Source organism: Lissotriton vulgaris, unplaced genomic scaffold (genome assembly GCF_964263255.1).
Source record: "Lissotriton vulgaris unplaced genomic scaffold, aLisVul1.2 SCAFFOLD_2085, whole genome shotgun sequence".
NCBI lineage: Eukaryota > Metazoa > Chordata > Amphibia > Caudata > Salamandridae > Lissotriton > Lissotriton vulgaris.
In genome coordinates, this window is record NW_028254639.1 from 147,612 (window position 1) to 169,990 (window position 22,379).

Genomic DNA, 22,379 nt, shown 5'->3' on the forward strand with positions numbered 1-22,379 from the left:
GACTTCCTGCCAGCAACTCTGCTTCATGAAAGCGTGCAGCAACCTAGACCGGCAACTTGTGATTGCGGGAAAATTACTTGTTGTTAACTGCTCGCTTGTACATTTCTGTTCCTATTGTGAAGTGCTCTGACGCCTTCGGGGAAAGTCCGCGCTCTATAAAGACGTGTAAGTACGTAAATTGTTCAGCTCTGCCCAGCGTCGCTGTTAGACACCGTACACCCTTTGTTTGTGGTTTCACTTTCACTGCCTGTTTCCCCCCTTTGCATTGGCGGGTTCGTTTTCCTTGTGTTACCGTTTTTGTCCCCTTTCCTGTCTTCGTCCGCTTTGCTTCCGCTTGTATCACGGCAGAATTCGGTCGTTTTGCGGAGATCGACGAGTAATTGGAGCCCGGCACTGCAGTATAGCGCCCACACGTCGAATGTAACGCGCACATAGCTCCTTCCCACGGCAACAAAGTGGCACTGTGGCTGGAGCTCGTGTACAGCGCCTTCCTGCAGTATAGCGCCCATGTACATTCCTTCCCGATAAAAGTGCAGGGGTCACCACAGCAATATAGCACCCACACTCCGGGAAAACTGTTTCAGTAGCACGTACCTCCAGAAACTTCATGCGGGACCCCAGCCACACATAGCTCCTTCCCACGGCAACAAAGCGGCACTGTGGCTGGAGCTCGTGTACAGCGCCTTCCTGCAGTATAGCGCTCACGTAGATTCCTTCCCGATAAAAGTGCAGGGGTCACCACAGCAATATAGCGCCCACACTCCGGGAATAGTGTTTAAGTAGCGCGTACCTCCAGAAACTTCATGCGGGACCCCAGCCACACAGCGGCTGCAGACAGTGAGGTGGGGGGCACCGCTCCTTACGTGAAGCGCTGTATGGAACTCTTCTAGGCACCTTTGGGAGACAGTGATTCCAGTTCAGCCCGTCGAACAGTCCAGCTTCCCGTCGGCGATAGAACCAGTAACCAGGCCTTGTTCTCAAGTGATGCCCGTGACCTGCTTACTCGGCTGCCCGCACCGGCGGTCCTAAGATATCTCTGACCCCTGATCATGCAGGACTGTTTTGTTGCCCTATGCGCCCTCCGCTTCCCAACAGCCCCCAGAAGCTTACATCATCTTCTAACAGCGCTTTCTAACTGTGTATCGGAGCTGGTGCTGGGCTCAGTCGATCTAAGTCACCATTTTGTGTGACATATTCGCTCCGGGTTATTTCCGAGATATAGACCGCCAGGTGACCCTCCCTTTGGTGAGAGAGATCAGGCTGCCTTGCTCTCGGTAGCCGTAGCAGAGTTTAGATCACACCGCCCACTTGAGCTTTCAAAGCTTTTCAAGCCCTCCTGCGGGAGCGAACCTGTAGCGTACCTTCCAGTAATCAAACGCAGTTTTCAGCGTGCGCTTTTGTCTGGCGCAGCTCTTGGTTCACAGCTGTGTTTCTCTTGGGTTTCGGTTTTGATGGACCACCATTTTGGTCTTGCATCTCGTTCCCCTCTTTTCTGAGGAGCCACCACGATTTTCTCTCTTCATCGGGCACCTGACGTTGTTGCATTGCTGTCCACCTTGGCAGCAGGCTTTCCGATGCTTACATTTTACATTTGCTGTGCCCCCTCGCTCGCATACTCATCTCAATTCTTGAGATGAGTCTCCTGAGCCAAGACGTCGCAGCGCGAGCTGGGTGGGGCAGGTGAGCACCCACGCTCACACACACACACACACACCCTCACACTCCCCCACCCTCTCACTCCCCCACCCTCTCACCCCCATATCCCCACACCCCCTCACCCTCACATCCCCTCACCCTCACCCACCCTCACATCCCCTCACATCCCCTCACACCCCCTCACCCACCCTCACAACCCTCTCACCCTCACAAACCCTCACACACCCCCACCATCACACACCCCCACCCTCTCACCAACCATCACACACCCCACCCCCTCACTCCCACTCACCCTCACACCCCCTCACATCCCCTCACCCTCACATCCCCTCACCCTCACATCCCCTCACCCTCACATACCCTCACCCTCACATACCCTCACCCTCACATACCCTCACCCCCTCACACACCCTCTCACCCTCTCACCCTCACTCACCCTCTCACTCACTCACCCTCACTCCCCCTCACTCACCCTCACACCCCCTCACTCACCCTCACACCCCCACCCTCACACACCCTCACACACCCCCACCCTCACACACCCTCACACACCCCCACCCACACACACCCTCGCCCCCCTCCCACACACACCCTCACACCCCCTTGCCCTCACACCCCCTCGCCCTCACACCCCCTCTGCCCTCACACCCCCTCACCCTCACTCTCCCCCACCCTCACTCAACCCCCACACCCTCACTCACCCTCGTGCCCTCACCCTCACAACGCTCTCACCCCACTTACTCACCCTCGCACCCCCTCACACCCCCTCACCCTCACACCCCCTCACCCTCACACCCCCTCAATCTCACCCCCCTCACCCTCACACCCCCACCTCACACACACTCACCCCCTCACACACTCACCCCTTCACACACTCACCCCCTCACCCTCACACCCCTGTCACCCTCACCCTCACACCCCCGTCACCCTCACACCCCCGTCACCCTCACACCCCTGTCAACCCCATACCCCCTTCATCCGCACACCTTGTCACCCTCACACCCCTGTCACCCTCACACTCCGTCACCCCGTCACCCTCACACCCCCGTCACCCTCACCCCCTCACACCCAACACCCTCACACACCTTCAGCCTCACACCCCCACACACCCTCACCCTCACACCCCCTCACCCCCATCACCCTCACCCCCCCTCACCCCCCCTCACCCTCACACCCCCTCACCCTCACAAACTCACACCCTCACAACCCCATCCCCTCCGCCTCATCCCCCCTTACCCACCCCCTCACCCCCCCTCACACCCCTCACCCTCACACCCCTCACCCTCACACCCCTCACCCTCACACCCCTCACCCTCACACCCCTCACACCCCGTCACCCTCACACCCCCGTCACCCTCACACCCCCGTCACCCTCACACCCCCGTCACCCTCACCCCCCGTCACCCCCGTCACCCTCACCCCCCGTCACCCTCACCCCCCGTCACCCTCACCCCCGTCACCCTCACAGCCCCTGAACACCCTCACCCCCACACACCCTCACCCTCACACACACCCTCAAGGCCCCTCACCCACCCTCACTCCCATCACCCTCACCCCCCCTCACCCCCTCACCCTTTCACCCTCACAACACCACACCCTCACATCCCCACCCCCTTACCCTCACCCACCCCTCACCCTAACCCCCCCTCACCCTCACACCCCCACACCCCCTCACCCTCACACACCCTCACACCCTCCCCCACCCTCCTCACACCCTCCCCCTCACATCCCTCACCTCACACCCCCTCTCACCCCCTCTCACCCTTACCCACACACCCCGTCGCCCTCACACCCCGTCGCCCTCACACCCCGTCGCCCTCACACCCCGTCGCCCTCACACCCCGTCACCCTCACCCCCGTCACCCTCACCCCCGTCACCCTCACACCCCGTCGCCCTCACACCCCGTCGCCCTCACACCCCGTCACCCTCACCCCCACACACGCTCACCCTCACACACACCTTCATACCCCCTCACCCATCCTCACCCCATCAAACTCACCCTCACACCCCTCACCCCCCTCACGGTACCACAACATCACTATGCGCTACTACAGCATCACTGAACGCCACAGCATCACTCGTTCGTCATTACAACATCACTCAGCGCCACCACAGCATCAATCTGTGCAACCATTAAACAACTGGTTCAAATATGTTCTCTCAATATTTCAAGATTTATTACAAATTTAACAAATAGATGTTAATAATTCACTTCTGTTCTTGGATTTTCGACACAATAAAATACACTGAACATAATTTTCACAAAAGTTATTTACAAAAGTTTAAGCTATTGTATAAATTACAATGACTTTTATTTAAGTATAAATTATTTAAAAAAATTAAAAGCCATTATTTGTAATATCAATACATGTAAGTCACGTAAATGCAACAAAAATTGCATTACAAGTGCTATAGGTGTCACATTTGCGAAAGTTATAACTATTAACATTGGAAATGACAAAGCTCGATATTTTCAAAAACAAAAAATAAATAAAAAATTTGTAATTTACAATACCAATAGCTCAAACTTTCCTAATGCGAGACCTATTGCATTGCAAATGCTTGTTCATGTTAGATTTTAACATCTGTCTTTTTAATTCACAGGAACTTCACTGAGAATGAGACCCTTCACTGCACCTGCACCGGTTATCTTCACAACACGTTCCTGATATAAGATAAGAGCACGCCGTCACTGGCTTCACTTTTAACATAGACTTTGATTAGGTCGCCTGACTGTTCTATGGCAAGCGGTGCCTACTATCCCACACTGTAGGCACTCTATGACTCTTGGTATTTCACCTAGTGACTGTCCTCGCCATTATCATTGACCATATCTCTTAAACATCATGCATGTTGATTTTTTCATGAATTTGCCTGGCCATAACACTTGAGCGCTCACTCTAACCGCTCGTTTCTTGTCATGAAGTGTAGACAATGGGTTATAATCTTGAGCCTTTGAAACAAGTTTATTCATTTGTGTAGTTACTGTGATTGTTAAGATGTATTAACAACGTAGTTTAACTCCTGGTATTTTACCTAGTGACTGTTCTCTGCCATCATCAATGGATTATGTCTTTCAATTTGCATGCGTGTTAATTTTACATGACTTTGCTTGGCCATAACACGTGAGCGCTCTCTTTTACCGCTCGTGTCATGTCACCATGTGAGATGTTAGTTATGGGTCAAAATCTTGATTCTTTGAATTGTGTTTGTTAAGATGTATTAACAACGTAACTTAACCATTCCAACATGGCCGAACCAAACTTTTGGGCTTGTGACCTGCGACCTGCGACCTGTGTCCTTTGTCTATGTTGTTATTGTTTCAGTATTTACACTGCACAAACGCGTTGCACAAACTTACGTGAACAAGGCTTCCCGTAAGCCGAAACATGTTGTAAGGGGTCATTAAACACCCTTGGAACCTGCCGATGTCTGGCGTTTATTGAGTGCCTGAGAGCGTGGTACAAGTTGTTACGAAGTGTTTGACAATTGAATTTACCGGCTGGCTCCACCGGCGCCCACGCCACTTCCCGCGGGGCCGACCGCAACCTTTTGGAGCAACCAAGGAATGTGAATATATATATATATATATATATATATATATATATATATATATATATATATATATATCAACAGCAGTTTCCAAAGCTCCGTCAAAACGACCCAGGAAAACCACACGAATCCAACGTGATTGAAGGCACAACGTTTATTAACAAGCTGAGTCCAACAAAATCTGACGCGTTTAGGGCATCCGCCCTTGCTCACAGACAGTCAGTAAGTAAAACTTTCACAGTTAAATAGCCAGTGCTTCACAGCTTTTTTCAATAGCGTTTGTTTCTCTATTTTCTGTTTTTTTCATACATAGCACCATGTGTTCATAGAGATAAAGGACATACTCCAAATTAAGTACTGGGAAGTCTGTTTTCCAAACAATTCCAAAGGTTATATTTAAAAAGTTATTTTTAACTATATTGGAAGTGGCTAAAATAGATTTTAGTGAACAAATCGGGTAATAAATCTATTGCTTCTATGGAAATATGATGTAAGGCCAATTTAAAATAGAACATTCATGCAGTAATTTTTATACAGTAAATAGATGCATAAAATGCAAAAAAATACAATTTATAAAGCCATATTAAAGGTTCAATTGAATACAATACAATTTGTGTAAACCAACCTGGTCAATGTGCAAAATATGCAATAAAGTGCATAAATGTTTCCATAAAGTGCAAATGCAATATGGACATATAAAGTGACAAGTGCCATCAGTGCAAATTACGCAAAGAATGTAAACAGTAGGATAAAATCCAAAATGGCAAGGTCATGGATGTATTCAATATAATACGGCACTGAAGAGCATAGGTATTAAAATGTAAATGGCCAAATTTGTATACTCCAAAAGAAATGAATTCTATAGGGAAGAAGCAATATTAATTCATATTATCAATATAGTTGGGCAGAAAACAGACATTCACAAATAGTACCACGTGGCTGTGTCCAAAACAAGTGAATGAAAAAACTTTACTATCACCAGAAAACTGAAAAGTGAGAGAGACTTGTATGGCAACAGCTATGAAGCCACTTATTAAGGGAAAAGTAGTGAAAGTAACACAATCATTTTAAGAAAACAAACTAATATATCGGGGAAAATAAAGAACCTGGAGGTATGAGGCGGCTGCCGAAAAAACTAACTAACCTAAAAATAATCCAAAAATGTTCATAGAAAGACATGCAAATCATCTGTAGTGTTAAGCCCATTTGGAAATCGACTGTCTAGTTCCAAAATGAATTGGGACTCAAGTCTCCGAAGCAACTTGTCCCTGTCGCCGCCCCTGGTAGGTTTGTCCGCTGAAGCGATGACAAAGTAAGTCAGGCATTGTAAGTCATTTTTATGAATGCTCTTAAAATGCCTGGCCACCGGGTAAGATGGATCATTGTTGACGATGGCACGTAAGTGCTGGAGAATCCTGACATGCACAGGTTGTCGCGTACTACCGACATATCTGAGTCCACATGTGCATGTCAGGACGTAAATGGCAAACTCAGTCTTGCAAGTGAATTGACCCTTGATGTTAATAGGGTCAGGACTAAAAGGTGTATTGTACTGAGTAGTTGACTTGCCAAATTTGCACGCCCTGCAAGAAGTGCAGCGCTTGAACCCAAATAGGGATTTCATCCAATCCTGTTTTTTCCTAAGTTCTGGAAATTCGTGGCAAATATGTGACCTAAGGGAAGGGCCCTTCCGAAAGGTCACGATGGGACCATCAGGCAATCTAGGTTTCAAAACCTGGTCAGTTTGTAAGACCGGCCACCTTTTGGTCACAATGGATTTTATTTGTCTCGCTTGTCTACTATAGGAGGTAATTAACCTGGGTGCCCCGGTATTATCATCAGGGACATTGTCTGACACGCTATTATGTGTCTGATCGAGCAAGGACTCACGAGTTCTATTTTTAGATTTCTGCACAGCTGTCTTTAAGATAGATTCGCGGTAACCCCTTTGTCTAAAGCGATCAAGGGCCTCCGTGGTGCAGATATCAAGGTCAATCTCTGTACTACAGATTCTCTTGATCCTAAGCAGCTCGCCCAGTGGGATGTTATCTACTACATGCCTGGGGTGTGCACTGCTGGCGTGAAGGATACTGTTGCCAGCAGTGCTTTTCCTGTGTAGTTTGGTTGCCAAGTGTCCGTTGTGTACAAATACTTATATATATATATATATATATATATATATATATATATATATATATATATATATATATCCACATATTTAATCATTTTACTGTGAATAATGGCTTTTCAGTGTTATTGTTGAGAAAGATTTTAATTCGATGTTCACTTGTTTTTATTGTTTTTTTTCATAACGGAAAAAAATGGTCTCTTGATCTTTAGGGGACATATATCTTAGTGGCACTATTGAAATGAGTTGGTCCTGTGTACTACCGTTTTGTACAGATATTTTCCAATATGAGCTAATACTTTAGGTGAAAAGGGAATCTTATTGTTCTTTAGAAATGTGTAAAACATAGGTTGTTGCTATCATTTAGTTGGCACAAGCTCAGCGGCTTCACTGTGAGATAATCCAAACGAGATTGAAGGAATGTCCTATCAGGGAGCATCCTTAAAGTGCCTCCACCGAACATCTGGAATACACCCTGATGGAAGACTGCTACAGAGGCCGCCAGTGAAGCTGAAAGAACCTTCTTTAGCAAATCAAATACAAGCACATGTTCTCTCCACTTGTACTCCTGAGCCAACCACTTGCAAACACGTCACTCTGCGCCCTCCCTCCCCTCAGCCAACTCATCACAAACGTGTTACTGCATTCTGCACTACAGTCAGCAAATTACAAACAAATGTCTTCTTGCACTTGAGTCCTTGGACAACAATCAATAAAGAATGCTCACCAGTATTTCCCACTTCAACTTCCTCCTTCAGCTGTAAAAGCAATCTGTTGTTGTCTGAGATGGTTTCTAAAAGCGAGAACTCTGATGTCAGAAAAAAATCACCTAAAAGAAAAAAAACAGAAAAGTCTGGTCAGAAAAGTTACATTCGAGAAATATATAAAACCTGCATTACTGTCTGCCATCAAACTAGACAAAACACTCACAGGCACATGCATCAACCATTTTTGCGAGCACAAACGGTGCAATTCGCAAAAATCGGTCATTTGCGCCCACAAAAAGGATATTTGCGATGCATCACAGTTCAAGGCACTCACAATTAAAGATTTCGCAATTAACTGCGATTTATCAAATTGCAATTGCATTTAAGGAATCGCAATTTGCAATTCCTTAAATGCAATGCAAGAACCACTTTAAAATAGCGATTTCACTATCTGGGGCCGCAAATTACAGAGCAATTAAACTGGTCGGTAATTTGCAAAAACTTTGAAAAATGCACTAAAGTGCATTTTTCAAAGTTTATTGCTGTGCACACACATGCTCTTGGGGCATGTGTGTGCACAACATGGGTGCACATCACAATTTCAGGGGTGCAACAGGGGGACACCCTTCAAATTGCAAGCACAATTTGCGAATACCTATTGGTACTCGCAAATTGCACATGCAATCTCCCATTAATTCTTATGGGCCTGTAGGCCCCTAGGGATGAATGGGAACCCATTTCTTAATTGAGACTCTCAAATTGCGAGTCGCAATTAAGGATTGTTTAGGAATCGCTATTTTTATAGTGATTCCTACATGCATAGGCTTTTGCGAGTTCTTAATTGCAATTCCTTAATAATCGCAATTCAGGACTAGCAAAATCCTACCTTGCTGCATGTGCCCCATCGTGCCCAGGTCTAGAGTATCTGAATCCGGATTTGCGATTATCTTTATTTTGTTTCTTCCTGGATTTCTGTACACAAATGTGAGTGAAAAGCCACAAGAGGCCAGGATTGTATCACTGCTCAGACAGAAGGACTTGCAGGGCAATGAAGTGGCCTCGGATACTTGTCTCAAGGACGCTGGTTTGGGTTCTGCTCGAGTCCTTCTCATCAGCAACAATCCTCGCACATGTCTTGTGCAAATAGCAAGAATGATAGAGCCTGGTCAGGGAGAGACTTATGTCACCAGAGACACACCATGTGCAAATGCAAATGCCATCAACTACGGGTAAGGAAAGGTCATTCCTGAGAGCATGACGGAGTCCACAGGCAGCAGAGGGGTAAGCTCTGCTGACTGAATGCCGACTGGCATAGCAGAAACTCCTGCAGTGAAAGCATCACAATAACCACGCCTTGTGTCTGGTCCTACTGAAGGGAGCCTGAGACAAGAAGCACCGTTTTCTGAGGTCCCCTACACTGCAGTAGGAATGAGGAATTTAACCTTTGCATCGCAGTAATAAATGAGTGACAGTTTGTTTATTAGTAGACTTATTACAAAAATGTATTTCTTCACCACAATTATTTTCACGGGCATGGATAAATAGTACATATAGTATATTCCTGATTATGCTGTTTATTGTCATTATTGAATGTGCAAAGGAGCTGTGACTGAAGCGCTTACCCGATCCCTGCACTGGGATCCGCGCGCTCACAGACTTTCAAGCACCACGCAGATTTACTCGCCAGCGCCAAACTTACACGCAAATTAAAACTTTATTAGTCCCCCTTGTAACTTTACTCATTTATAATCAACTCAATATACTGAGAGTAAACAAAACATAGCGAGGATCTGCCGAAGTTAGCATATGTACATGATTGATATAAACAAACAATGGTCCGAGACTGTTAGACCTGGCACCTTGGCGTGAGTCTCCCTTCCACTTTTTGCTGATGTGCCTCCGATGTTTTGCTGGTTTTCCGATACTCAGGGCACTGCGCCACGGCTGATCCGTGCCGCAGTGCAAGTGCTCCCTACTGTAAAACTGTACATACGATTGGTATCCATGATTGGTGCATTGGATTTACTGTCAGTCCCTAGTAAAGCGCACTAGAGAGTGCCGGGGCTTGTAGATGCCAATACTGCTGGTGGGCCTGCAGCGCTGGTTGCGCCGCCCACCGAAGCAGCCGTAAAGATGTGTCTGGGAACTGCGACCGCAGAACCCGCGTGCAGTCCCGTACTGTCACGCTAGCTGGGCAAGTGCACCCACTTGCCAGCCTCGACCCTTCCCTTGACTACATATCAGTCACCCCTATGGTAGGCCTGCGGGCAGGGTGCGTTGTAGGTGTAAGGTAGGACAAGCCCTGATGTGTGTGGCATGTCCTAGTAGTGACTTACAACCGAGACCGTATTTCACTATTAAAGGCTACCTGCTCCATTAGGCCAGACTGAGCTGCTGGAATTATTACACCCTATAATCCCCGCAGGCTCAAGGAGCATGGTAGCGAGTCATGTTTAGTATGCCTGAACTCAGGATGATAAAATATTTCTTGTAGTCAAGTTTATTTTAGTATCCTGGGTTTGCAAATGCTACTTTTAGAAAGTTAGCATTTGCTCGCTTAACCATTTCAGCCCGCCTCTGCTGGTATGTGTATCTGACTGTCTGGGATGTGTGAGTGACAGGGCTGGAGGGATGACAGGTGGTGAATGCGCAGATTACACCTTAGTGGGAGGTAGGAGTGCCTCTTGATTCGAACTGTAGCTGTGCTCGGCCACCACTATGCTGGCTCCACCCTCCTGGGGAGCGGCGGATGACTCAGCCGGCCCCTGGCCCAGGAAGGGCGAAGCCCCTATCAACAAGGTACTCTGGCCGCCCCTGTCCGCACAATGCTGGCTCCACCCCCTGTGGGGCGTCTGATGCGCCTGCCCCTCACACTGAAAGCAGAAGCCGGAGTACACCCGCCGGGGTACTCAAGGACTGAGAGTGGCTATGCAAAGGCCCCCCTGGCCTGCAAGAACAAAAGAATTGGCCTATAAAAGAAAATTAGATCCGGTTTGGGCCACAGAAGGACTCTGCCCGACGAGAAGGACCGTGAGAGACAAGGAAGGGTGCTGACTCTTGCCTGTGTCTGGTGCCTTGCTGCCGAAGGAGAGGAAGGAGAAAAGACTACGAGAAGACTTTTGCTTTACTTTGTGCCAAACTCTGCTAAAGAGATCTCCAAGGGCTTGCAACTGAACTTGCCCCCTGACCAGCGTCCCAGGACCAGTGGACGCTACCCTCTGAAAGAAAGCGACTGCGGGTGCTGACCATCGCCGCAGCACCGACGGAGGAATCTCCTCCAAGGCAACGACATCCACCTGACCACCGTGACCGGGGCCCAAAGCAACAGCGAAAGCAAAGTGAGGACCAGCCGCTGCTGGCCCGAACACCGTGACCGCAACTGCACCGGGAGCCCGAGAGCAAAGCGAAGGAGGACCCGTCCGGTCCGAGCTCTCGAGGTGACTGCACAACGAGCAGCCACTCACCTGCGAAGACGGACAGTTGCCCTGCGAGAATCCACAAGGTCGGTAGCCTGCCCGACAGCCCAGCTGTGAGCGCACAGCTGCACCGGCACTTGGCTGGGTACGTCCTGCACTGTCACTTGCCACCACCGCACAGCCGCTGCCTCCAGGGTCGGAGCGGACGACGAGGAGAGGACCCTGCCGCCACAGAACACCGCTGCCCCGGATGACCCGTGACCTGCTCGGCTGAGAGCCGCAACGAACAGCGACCCCGGGAAGGCAACGCGACGTGGGACAGATCCCCTGGAAGCCGCCGGCTCCACAAGAACTTTGGTTAACACCGGCCTAAGGGCCCTGAAAGAACTGCTATGAGAACTGTGGTAACCTGAACTGAGTAACTTGCAACCGTTATCATAAAGTACGTTGACTGTATTCACAAGCCTGCTTAAAATCTATATAAAGATATATATTTTTACAGAATACAGTTTGGTCTCGTTGTGTGGTGGGTTGGTTGTAAAGGTGTACTATTGCAAGGGTTTAACCTATATGCCCCAAAGATTAGCCTGCGACTGCTTAAGCCACACTACCTAGAGGGTAAGCAGAGGTTGTCTGGAAGGTAACCCTCAGCCCTGACGAGGAAGAGGAGAGTCCCTGCTTGTCGCTAGTGTTGCACTGCGCCAACTAGAGACTCCCCCTTCCTACATTGGACGCAGCAGTGAGGATTTTCGAATTTACACTTGCGATATCTATACCTGAGCTTCTGACCACTACACAAGGATTACGGTCCAGTTACTTAGCCACAGACTTTGCTTTTGAATTTTGCCGAAAAGAAGATTCCGAGCTCAGAAGCCATGCCGGGCACGAAGAGCCTGGATGGAGCGGAGTCCACGACCTCCGAGGTGTTGGAGGTGGAGTGGGACGCCGCAAAGCTGGATAAGTACTCCAAAACTGAACTGAAGTTTTTCTGTAGGAAACTCAAAGTTCCGCACGCTGGTTGCAAGAACAAGCCAGAGCTCTACAAGGCCCTGAAAGCCTGGGTAGAGTCCAGGAAGACCCCGGAGGATCAAGACGCCCCCGTCGAGCAGAATGCAACGGAGGAGCAGAATGCACTTGGGGATCGATTCGACCTCGAGAGGCAAGACAGCGTGCACAGCTTTGGCAAAGGCCTGTCGCCAGAGGAGCTGGCGGACAGGAAGGAAACAAGGAATCACGAGAGAAAGCTGGCAGAATTGAAAATCCAACTGGAGCTTGAAACCAAAAGAATGGCGCTGGAAGAGCGAAAGCACCAAATGGATTATGAAGTGAAAATGAGGGAGATAAGTCTCAAGGAAAGAGACTTGGATCGTCCTCCCTCTGGTGGCAGCGCATCGCCAGTGCAGGTAGAGTCAAGAGTGCACATCCCGAAGGACGTAGTTAAGGAGTTCTTTAAGGGGGATGACATAGGACAGTGGTTTAGGGCATACGAGGTAGCCATGTCCTCCCACCGGGTCCCTGACAAGGATTGGGGAGCGGGGTTGTGGGGAAGGTTCCTTAGCGAAGGGAGAGATACCTTGCTAGATTTGCCCGTTGAAAATCAGAGATCCTATGCCCACATGAAAGAAGCTTTAATGAACAGGTACGGGCTTACCCCTGAAATGTATATACAGAAGTTTAGGGGATGTACTAAGCGGCCTGGGAATACGTATGTGGAGTATGTGACTTACTTTTGCAGAGCACTGGATGGTTGGGTGAAAGGTAACAAAGTTAATGATTTTCAAGGTCTCTTTGATTTAATTGCATGGGAGCACTTGTCTGATCACTGTTTTCCTGAGTTACGCCAACACCTGATCGATAGCAAGCTGTCCAACCCGAGGAAGCTTGCTGAGGAGGCGGACCGCTGGCTCAGCACCAGGGTCCACAAGGGTCCCGTGGGAGACTCCGCCAAGAGTGGGCAGGGTCCCCAGCAGAAGAGTGGGGGGGGGACAAGGGGGGAAAACAGAAAGGGTTCCAAAAAGGCCCCCAAAGTAGTTCCCAGGGGAGCCCGCAGCAGGGTTCTCAGCCTCCCCCACCTCCGAAGCAGAATGGGGCCCGACAGGTAAACCTGTTCCAAAGGGGCCCTTCAATTGTTTCAAATGTGGCGAGCCTGGGCACATATCCAGTGACCCCAAGTGTCGCCTGTTTGGAAAACCCGCACCCACTGGTGCTCCGCCCCGACAAGTGACTAGCGTTCACCTGGGAGAAGAAATGATGGTCCCGGGGGGTGGAGATCCCGTTCACATGACCCTGGTCTCGTTAGGAGACAGCGAGATGATCCCTACGAACTACCTGCCCTCTAACACTAAGAAATATGGGCAGGTGGTGATCATCAATGGTAAGGAAGCTGAGGCTCTTCGAGACACAGGAGCCAGTGTGACTGCAGTGAGGCAGCACCTGGTGTCTCAAGAGCAGGTTGTACCCCATGCCTACTGTAGGGTTATCAACGCTGATAATTCAGAGAGTCAGTGTCCGATGGCTCAAGTTCCCTTCGAGTGGGGGGGGGTCTCTGGTACTCTGCAGGTCTGTGTGAGAAAAACCATGCCTGTTGACTGTTTGCTAGGGAACGACTTGGAGCACTCCCCTTGGGAAAAGGTGGAGAAGACGACTCACCTGCGGATGGTGGGTCTGCCTGACTGGGCGTGCGTGACCACCCGGTCGATGGCAGCCAGTAGGGGTGATCGAGAGGTCCTGGGGCCTGAAGGAGAGGCCCAGGAACCGGCCTTAGGGAGAAGGCGCAGGGGGCGCGGGAAACCGGCTCCTGAAGTTCCCACGGTCCAGGAGGAAGCAGACCTTGAGGGGGATGCCCTGGAGCCTACAGGGGAACAGATCGCCGAACTGGGGGACCTGCCTGAGCTGACCCATTGGCAGCAAGAAGGAGGACCCTCCAGGGAGGAATTCTGCAAGGAGCAGAAAGAATGCCCTTCTCTCGTGGGTATGCGGCAGCAGGCTGCAGACCAGGCCAATGGTGTTCAGGCCAAAACACATTACGTGTACTGGGAGAACGACCTCCTGTACTCAGAGCCTAAGGCTGCTGAACCTGGGTCAGCCCGTGTGCTGGTGGTACCCCAGAAGTTCAGAGCCTTCCTACTGGGTCTGGCTCACGATGTGCCTTTAGCAGGACATTTGGGGATGGACAAGACCTATGACAGGCTTGTCACCCACTTTTACTGGCCCCAAATGCATAAGAGTTCAGACGCTCATTGCAGAACCTGTCCGACTTGCCAGGCAAGTGGGAAGACGGGAGGGAAGAACAAGGCTCCCCTCCAACCCTTCCCTGTGGTCGGTACGCCATTCCAGCGAGTGGGTATTGACATCGTTGGGCCTCTGGACCCCAAGACAGCCATGGGTACCAGGTTCATCCTGGTCTTGGTGGACCATGCCACCCGGTACCCTGAAGCCATCCCTCTGAGGACAGTGACGGCTCCCGTGGTGGGACGTGCACTGATGGGAATTTTCTCACGAGTAGGATTCCCTCTAGAGGTGGTGAGCGACAGGGGGACCAATTTCATATCGAAGTATACGAAGTCCCTTTGGCAAGAGTGTGGCGTAACGTATAAGTTCACCACGCCTTACCATCCCCAAGGTAACGGGTTGGTTGAGAGATTCAACCGAACCCTGAAAGGCATGATCATGGGCCTAGAAGGTCCGATGAGGCGTAAGTGGGACGTCCTCTTACCATGCCTGCTCTTTGCATATCGCGAGGTGCCACAGAAGTCCCTAGGGTTCAGCCCCTTTGAACTACTGTACGGTCACCCCGTGAGAGGACCGCTGAGTTTGGTAAAGGAAGGCTGGGAGCAATCTCCCAGGAAACCTCCCCAGAATGTATATAGCTACATGCTGGCCTTCAGAAACCAGACCAGACGCTTCAGACAACTTGCAGAGGCAAATCTGGAAGCGAGCCAGGAGGAAATGAAGCGGTGGTACGACCAGAATGCCACTCTGGTCGAGCTTCAGCCTGGACAAGAGGTGTATGTCCTGGCCCCAGTGGAGCCCTGTGCCCTTCAGGATAAGTGGACAGGACCATTTGAGGTTGTGGAGCGCAAGAGCCCCGTGACATACTTGGTGGACATGAAGACGCCCAGGAACCCTTTGCGGGTCCTACATGTCAACCGCCTCAAGCCCCGTTGGCAACCGATGACGGAATGGAGGAGGAGTCAGAGCCTCTTCCTGACCTCTTGGTGGCCTGTGAGGAAGATGGGTCAGTGGATGGAGTTAACCTCTCACCCACCCTGACCGCCGAACAACAGGAGGACTGCCGCCAGTTGCTGGGGCAGTTTCCAGACCTGTTCTCCCTGGTTCCGAGTGTCACAGATTGGTGCGTCCATGATGTGGACACTGGAGACAGCTTACCTGTGAAGCATAAGGCTTACAGGGTAACTGACAGGGTCCGGGCATGCATCAAGGAGGAGGTCTCCAAGATGCTTGCCCTGGGGGTGGTTGAGTCTTCCAGCAGTCCTTGGTCCAGCCCCGTGGTCTTGGTTCCGAAGGCTGCTGCGCCGGGAGCCACACCCGAACTCCGGTTCTGTGTGGACTACAGAGGACTCAATTCAGTCACGAAGACTGACGCGCACCCCATCCCCAGAGCTGACGAGCTCATTGATCGGCTAGGGGCTGCCCGGTTCCTCAGCACGTTTGATTTAACGTCTGGGTACTGGCAGATCGCCTTGACCGATGGGGCAAAGGAGTGGTCGGCATTCTCTACACCAGATGGGCATTTCCAGTTCCGGGTTATGCCATTTGGAATGAAGAATGCCCCTGCCACCTTTCAGAGATTGGTCAACCAGGTGTTGGCTGGACTGGACGAGTTCAGTGCCGCCTACCTGGATGACATCGCGGTGTTCAGTGGCACCTGGCCCGAACACCTGCGACACCTCTGGGAAGTGTTGATGGCCCTGCGCAGAGCAGGCCTCACAATCAGGGCAAGCAAGTGCCAGATTGGGCAGGGTTCCGTGGTGTACTTGGGACACCAAGTTGGGAGTGGCAAGGTAGCCCCCTTGCAGCCCAAAATTGAGACCATCCTGGCTTGGGAACCCCCCAAGACCCAGACTGCAGTGAGAGCCTTCCTGGGGATCACTGGGTACTACAGGAGGTTTGTCAAGGGTTATGGCACGATCGTGACCCCCTTGACAGAGCTGACTTCGAAGAAGCAGCCCAGGAATGTGATTTGGACTGACACCTGTCAGAAGGCTTTTGACACCCTGAAGACTGCCATGTGCACGGCGCCCGTGCTCCTGGCTCCGGATTTCTCCAAAGAATTCATAGTGCAAACAGACGCTTCAGAGCATGGTGTAGGAGCTGTTCTTTCACAGATGACTGAGGAGGGCTTTGACCAACCCATAGCCTTCATAAGTAGGAGGTTACTTCCACGGGAAAGTAGGTGGAGTGCAATAGAGCGTGAAGCATTTGCTGTGGTCTGGGCGCTGAAGAAGCTAAGACCCTACTTGTTTGGGTCTCACTTCCGAGTTCAGACGGACCACAGGCCCCTCAGATGGTTGATGCAGATGAGGGGTGAGAACCCGAAACTGTTGAGGTGGTCCAGTTCTCTACAGAGTATGGACTTTACGGTGGAACACCGCCCTGGCACCGATCATGCCAACGCTGACGGTCTGTCCAGATTTTTCCGCCTTAGTGATGTGGAACTCCCTGGGGAAGGGTAGTTCCCCCCACATTTCAGCTGGAGGGGACACATGTTTGACCTGGCACCTTGGCGTGAGTCTCCCTTCCACTTTTTGCTGATGTGCCTCCGATGTTTTGCTGGTTTTCCGATACTCAGGGCACTGCGCCACGGCTGATCCGTGCCGCAGTGCAAGTGCTCCCTACTGTAAAACTGTACATACGATTGGTATCCATGATTGGTGCATTGGATTTACTGTCAGTCCCTAGTAAAGCGCACTAGAGAGTGCCGGGGCTTGTAGATGCCAATACTGCTGGTGGGCCTGCAGCGCTGGTTGCGCCGCCCACCGAAGCAGCCGTAAAGATGTGTCTGGGAACTGCGACCGCAGAACCCGCGTGCAGTCCCGTACTGTCACGCTAGCTGGGCAAGTGCACCCACTTGCCAGCCTCGACCCTTCCCTTGACTACATATCAGTCACCCCTATGGTAGGCCTGCGGGCAGGGTGCGTTGTAGGTGTAAGGTAGGACAAGCCCTGATGTGTGTGGCATGTCCTAGTAGTGACTTACAACCGAGACCGTATTTCACTATTGAAGGCTACCTGCTCCATTAGGCCAGACTGAGCTGCTGGAATTATTACACCCTATAATCCCCGCAGGCTCAAGGAGCATGGTAGCGAGTCATGTTTAGTATGCCTGAACTCAGGATGATAAAATATTTCTTGTAGTCAAGTTTATTTTAGTATCCTGGGTTTGCAAATGCTACTTTTAGAAAGTTAGCATTTGCTCGCTTAACCATTTCAGCCCGCCTCTGCTGGTATGTGTATCTGACTGTCTGGGATGTGTGAGTGACAGGGCTGGAGGGATGACAGGTGGTGAATGCGCAGATTACACCTTAGTGGGAGGTAGGAGTGCCTCTTGACTAACTGTAGCTGTGCTCGGCCACCACAATGCTGGCTCCACCCTCCTGGGGAGCGGCGGATGACTCAGCCGGCCCCTGGCCCAGGAAGGGCGAAGCCCCCATCAACAAGGTACTCTGGCCGCCCCTGTCCACACAATGCTGGCTCCACCCCCTGTGGGGCGTCTGATGCGCCTGCCCCTCACACTGAAAGCAGAAGCCGGAGTACACCCGCCGGGGTACTCAAGGACTGAGAGTGGCTATGCAAAGGCCCCCCTGGCCTGCAAGAACAAAAGAATTGGCCTATAAAAGAAGGAGCCCTGCTCCTTGAAAATTAAATCCGGTTTGGGCCACAGAAGGACTCTGCCCGACGAGAAGGACCGTGAGAGACAAGGAAGGGTGCTGACTCTTGCCTGTGTCTGGTGCCTTGCTGCCGAAGGAGAGGAAGGAGAAAAGACTACGAGAAGACTTTTGCTTTACTTTGTGCCAAACTCTGCTAAAGAGATCTCCAAGGGCTTGCAACTGAACTTGCCCCCTGACCAGCGTCCCAGGACCAGTGGACGCTACCCCCTGAAAGAAAGCGACTGCGGGTGCTGACCATCGCCGCAGCACCACGGAGGAATCTCCTCCAAGGCAACGACATCCACCTGACCACCGTGACCGGGGCCCAAAGCAACAGCGAAAGCAAAGTGAGGACCAGCCGCTGCTGGCCCGAACACCGTGACCGCAACTGCACCGGGAGCCCGAGAGCAAAGCGAAGGAGGACCCGTCCGGTCCGAGCTCTCGAGGTGACTGCACAACGAGCAGCCACTCACCTGCGAAGACGGACAGTTGCCCTGCGAGAATCCACAAGGTCGGTAGCCTGCCCGACAGCCCAGCTGTGAGCGCACAGCTGCACCGGCACTTGGCTGGGTACGTCCTGCACTTGGGGACCGTACTGCCACTTGCCACCACCGCACAGCCGCCGCCTCCAGGGTCGGAGCGGACGACGAGGAGAGGACCCTGCCGCCACAGAACACCGCTGCCCCGGATGACCCGTGACCTGCTCGGCTGAGAGCCGCAACGAACAGCGACCCCGGGAAGGCAACGCGACGTGGGACAGATCCCCTGGAAGCCGCCGGCTCCACAAGAACTTTGGTTAACACCGGCCTAAGGGCCCTGAAAGAACTGCTATAAGAACTGTGGTAACCTGAACTGAGTAACTTGCAACCGTTATCATAAAGTACGTTGACTGTATTCACAAGCCTGCTTAAAATCTATATAAAGATATATATTTTTACAGAATACAGTTTGGTCTCGTTGTGTGGTGGGTTGGTTGTAAAGGTGTACTATTGCAAGTGTTTAACCTATATGCCCCAAAGATTAGCCTGCGACTGCTTAAGCCACACTACCTAGAGGGTAAGCAGAGGTTGTCTGGAAGGTAACCCTCAGCCCTGACGAGGAAGAGGAGAGTCCCTGCTTGTCGCTAGTGTTGCACTGCGCCAACTAGAGACTCCCCCTTCCTACATAGACCAATCTATTTCATGAAAGCAATAGGTCAAAACTTATTCAATTAGAGGCGTATGTTATCTAACCAGCCTTACTCAATTAATGAAGAACAAAAAGAGGGAAAATAGGCAACAGCAACAAGCTCCAAATATATGCAATATTTTTAATCTATTGTCATAATGAAAAGCGAATTCACAGTATTATGTACATTTTATATACAATGCCCCGTATCAAGAGCGTGCAGTAGAGTGAAAAAGAAGTGTCAAAAGGGCGTGATCGTGATAAGATGAAAGGAAAAGAAATCACACAGAGTATATAAAGTTATTCTCAATGATTCAAAAACACCAGCCAATGAAGACCGGAACAATATATCCTGGCCACTTCAATAAGTCAGTATGCAATCCTTAATGCTATTCATAAGACATGAGATGTATAAATGTCTGCACTATATCATAGAGGGGGATAACATTAGTGGTCCAGGTTTTTTTGGTGGGTGTCGACGTTTCGACTCGTCTTGCGGTTGGTTATGCCTGGGCCATGCGAGTCTTCTTCAGGACAGATAGGACGGGGCAAGGGATCTCATTGATGACCCTACAGAAAATACAAACAACCATGAGGGTTGGGGCTGTTGCCTATTACATTTAAAACTAAGGGCAGAATTCCAAGAATGCTTACCCTTCACAGGATGAAATGGACGTAATTTCCACTCCAAGGTAACTCAGTCCTTACGTATCCAATAAGGGTATTGTCCAGATGTTCTGGAAAATCAATAAGGAACCTGTATGTAACAGCAATGTATATTCCACAGAGTTCACACCAAGGACAGAGAGTATAAAATAATTACCTCTTTAATGTGTATGGGGTTCCTATCCTACGCATAAGCACATGTACCACTACATGTCTTTAAGTGAATTCCAATGTGAAATATCAGCCAGGTAACTCTTCACCAATAAATAACCCTGAGGAGTGAAGGACCAAACAATAATGAAACCTCAGTATTATGGCACTTCCAAAAAGGGTAAATGAATAACCAAAACAAAAGATGCCATTACCTGAATTGGTTAATTTCAGTAGCTTCGTTGAAAGGCTACTTGTAGATCACTTGCCGGTTCTGAATAGGACAAACCGGCAGCTGAAATATAAACCCAGGATAAGTGTCTTATCCTAAGTATAACAGAGTAATTTGGGCGGTTGGACAAGAGTCTAATGTCATGCTTACCGGCAAGATAGGGAGCGTGGTTTTTAATCAGACACGCGTCATGGTAGGAACCCAGGGCAACTGCTCACGAAGGAACCGCGGCGTTGTCTGACACCCTGTGTTGGTGTTGAGTTAATCCGCTTCCTGGTAGTGGAGAACAAGAAAGGACTACACCATTCTCTGCCGGGAGCACGAGATCCGATCACTCCGCTTCCGGGTAGCGGAGAACGAAGAAGGACTGATCCAGTCTCTTCGTGGGCTCCGTTATTCAAGCTCCATTAACTTACATAAAACCATAACTCTGAGGGGACTAACTATAATCCTGATGCGTAAAGGCACTCAGGGTTATCTCACGCATGGGACCAACATTAATTAATAGTTGGCGAGGTGCACAATTTAGACCTTGGTAATTTGGGTGTTATGAATCTTCAACCCTAACACGGTAAATGTAAACAATTATATGTACGTATGCCGGTTTTTGTCCACTAATCAAAGGCATATTCGACGATAATGGAAAACATGTCGGCCATCTTGGTTTGGGAAGGCAAATGTCGATCCACAATTGCCATTATTGTACACATATTAAAAACATATTTACAAGGACATACCATGAAACAAATTACAATATTTACAAATTCCCACAAACAATATATACAATATTGACAGTTTACTTAACATGGAAAACAAACAAACAATATCTGCATATCATATAGTCATTGACTTCATCCACTCAGAAACGGAGTTAGAGGATCGCCACTTGTCTATTGATCTCCTCCAACTCGTTTAAACCTTTATGTGCCGTGTCTAGAAGGTATAGCCAACGACATTCTCTCCTGCTCAAAATGCTCTGGAGATCACCTCCTCTTGGATTTCCTTGTACTTTCTCCACGACCCACCATCTGATACTCTCTGGTGGATGTGCAAATGTCGTAAAATGCTGCACGAGTGGAGCACCTATTGTTTTGCACCGTATCCGGCTGGCATGTTGGAGAATCCTGCACTTTACTCTCTGAATGGTTTGACCCACGTACATAAAGCCACAGGGGCAAAGGATGGCATAAATCACCCCTGTGGTGTTACAGTTACTATGTACTTTCAACGTATGTGTTTGATCGTTGTGTGTGAAGGTGGTGCATTCCACAGACAAGGGGCATGCACCAGAGAGTATCAGATGGTGGGTCGTGGAGAAAGTACAAGGAAATCCAAGAGGAGGTGATCTCCAGAGCATTTTGAGCAGGAGAGAATGTCGTTGGCTATACCTTCTAGACACGGCACATAAAGGTTTAAACGAGTTGGAGGAGATCAATAGACAAGTGGCGATCCTCTAACTCCGTTTCTGAGTGGATGAAGTCAATGACTATATGATATGCAGATATTGTTTGTTTGTTTTCCATGTTAAGTAAACTGTCAATATTGTATATATTGTTTGTGGGAATTTGTAAATATTGTAATTTGTTTCATGGTATGTCCTTGTAAATATGTTTTTAATATGTGTAGAATAATGGCAATTGTGGATCGACATTTGCCTTCTCAAACCAAGATGGCCGACATGTTTTCCATTATCGTCGAATATGCCTTTGATTAGTGGACAAAAACCGGCATACGTACATATAATTGTTTACATTTACGGTGTTAGGGTTGAAGATTCATAACACCCAAATTACCAAGGTCTAAATTGTGCACCTC

At 49.8% G+C, this 22,379-nt stretch overlaps 1 protein-coding gene across 2 annotated transcripts in view; it reads right to left on the reverse strand.

Annotated features, from left to right (window-relative positions):
• Nucleotides 1–22,379, reverse strand: part of LOC147659483 (uncharacterized) — a 254,835-nt gene that overhangs the window by 120,439 nt on the left and 112,017 nt on the right. For both annotated transcript variants that reach the window (XR_015307229.1, XM_086951720.1), the window contains exon 9: nt 8,065–8,166. Coding sequence is in view for 1 of the 2 variants with exons in the window: in XM_086951720.1 (XP_086807846.1) it covers nt 8,065–8,166 (102 nt within the window). In the remaining variant the exon portion in view is untranslated. The remainder of the gene's footprint in view (nt 1–8,064; nt 8,167–22,379) is intronic.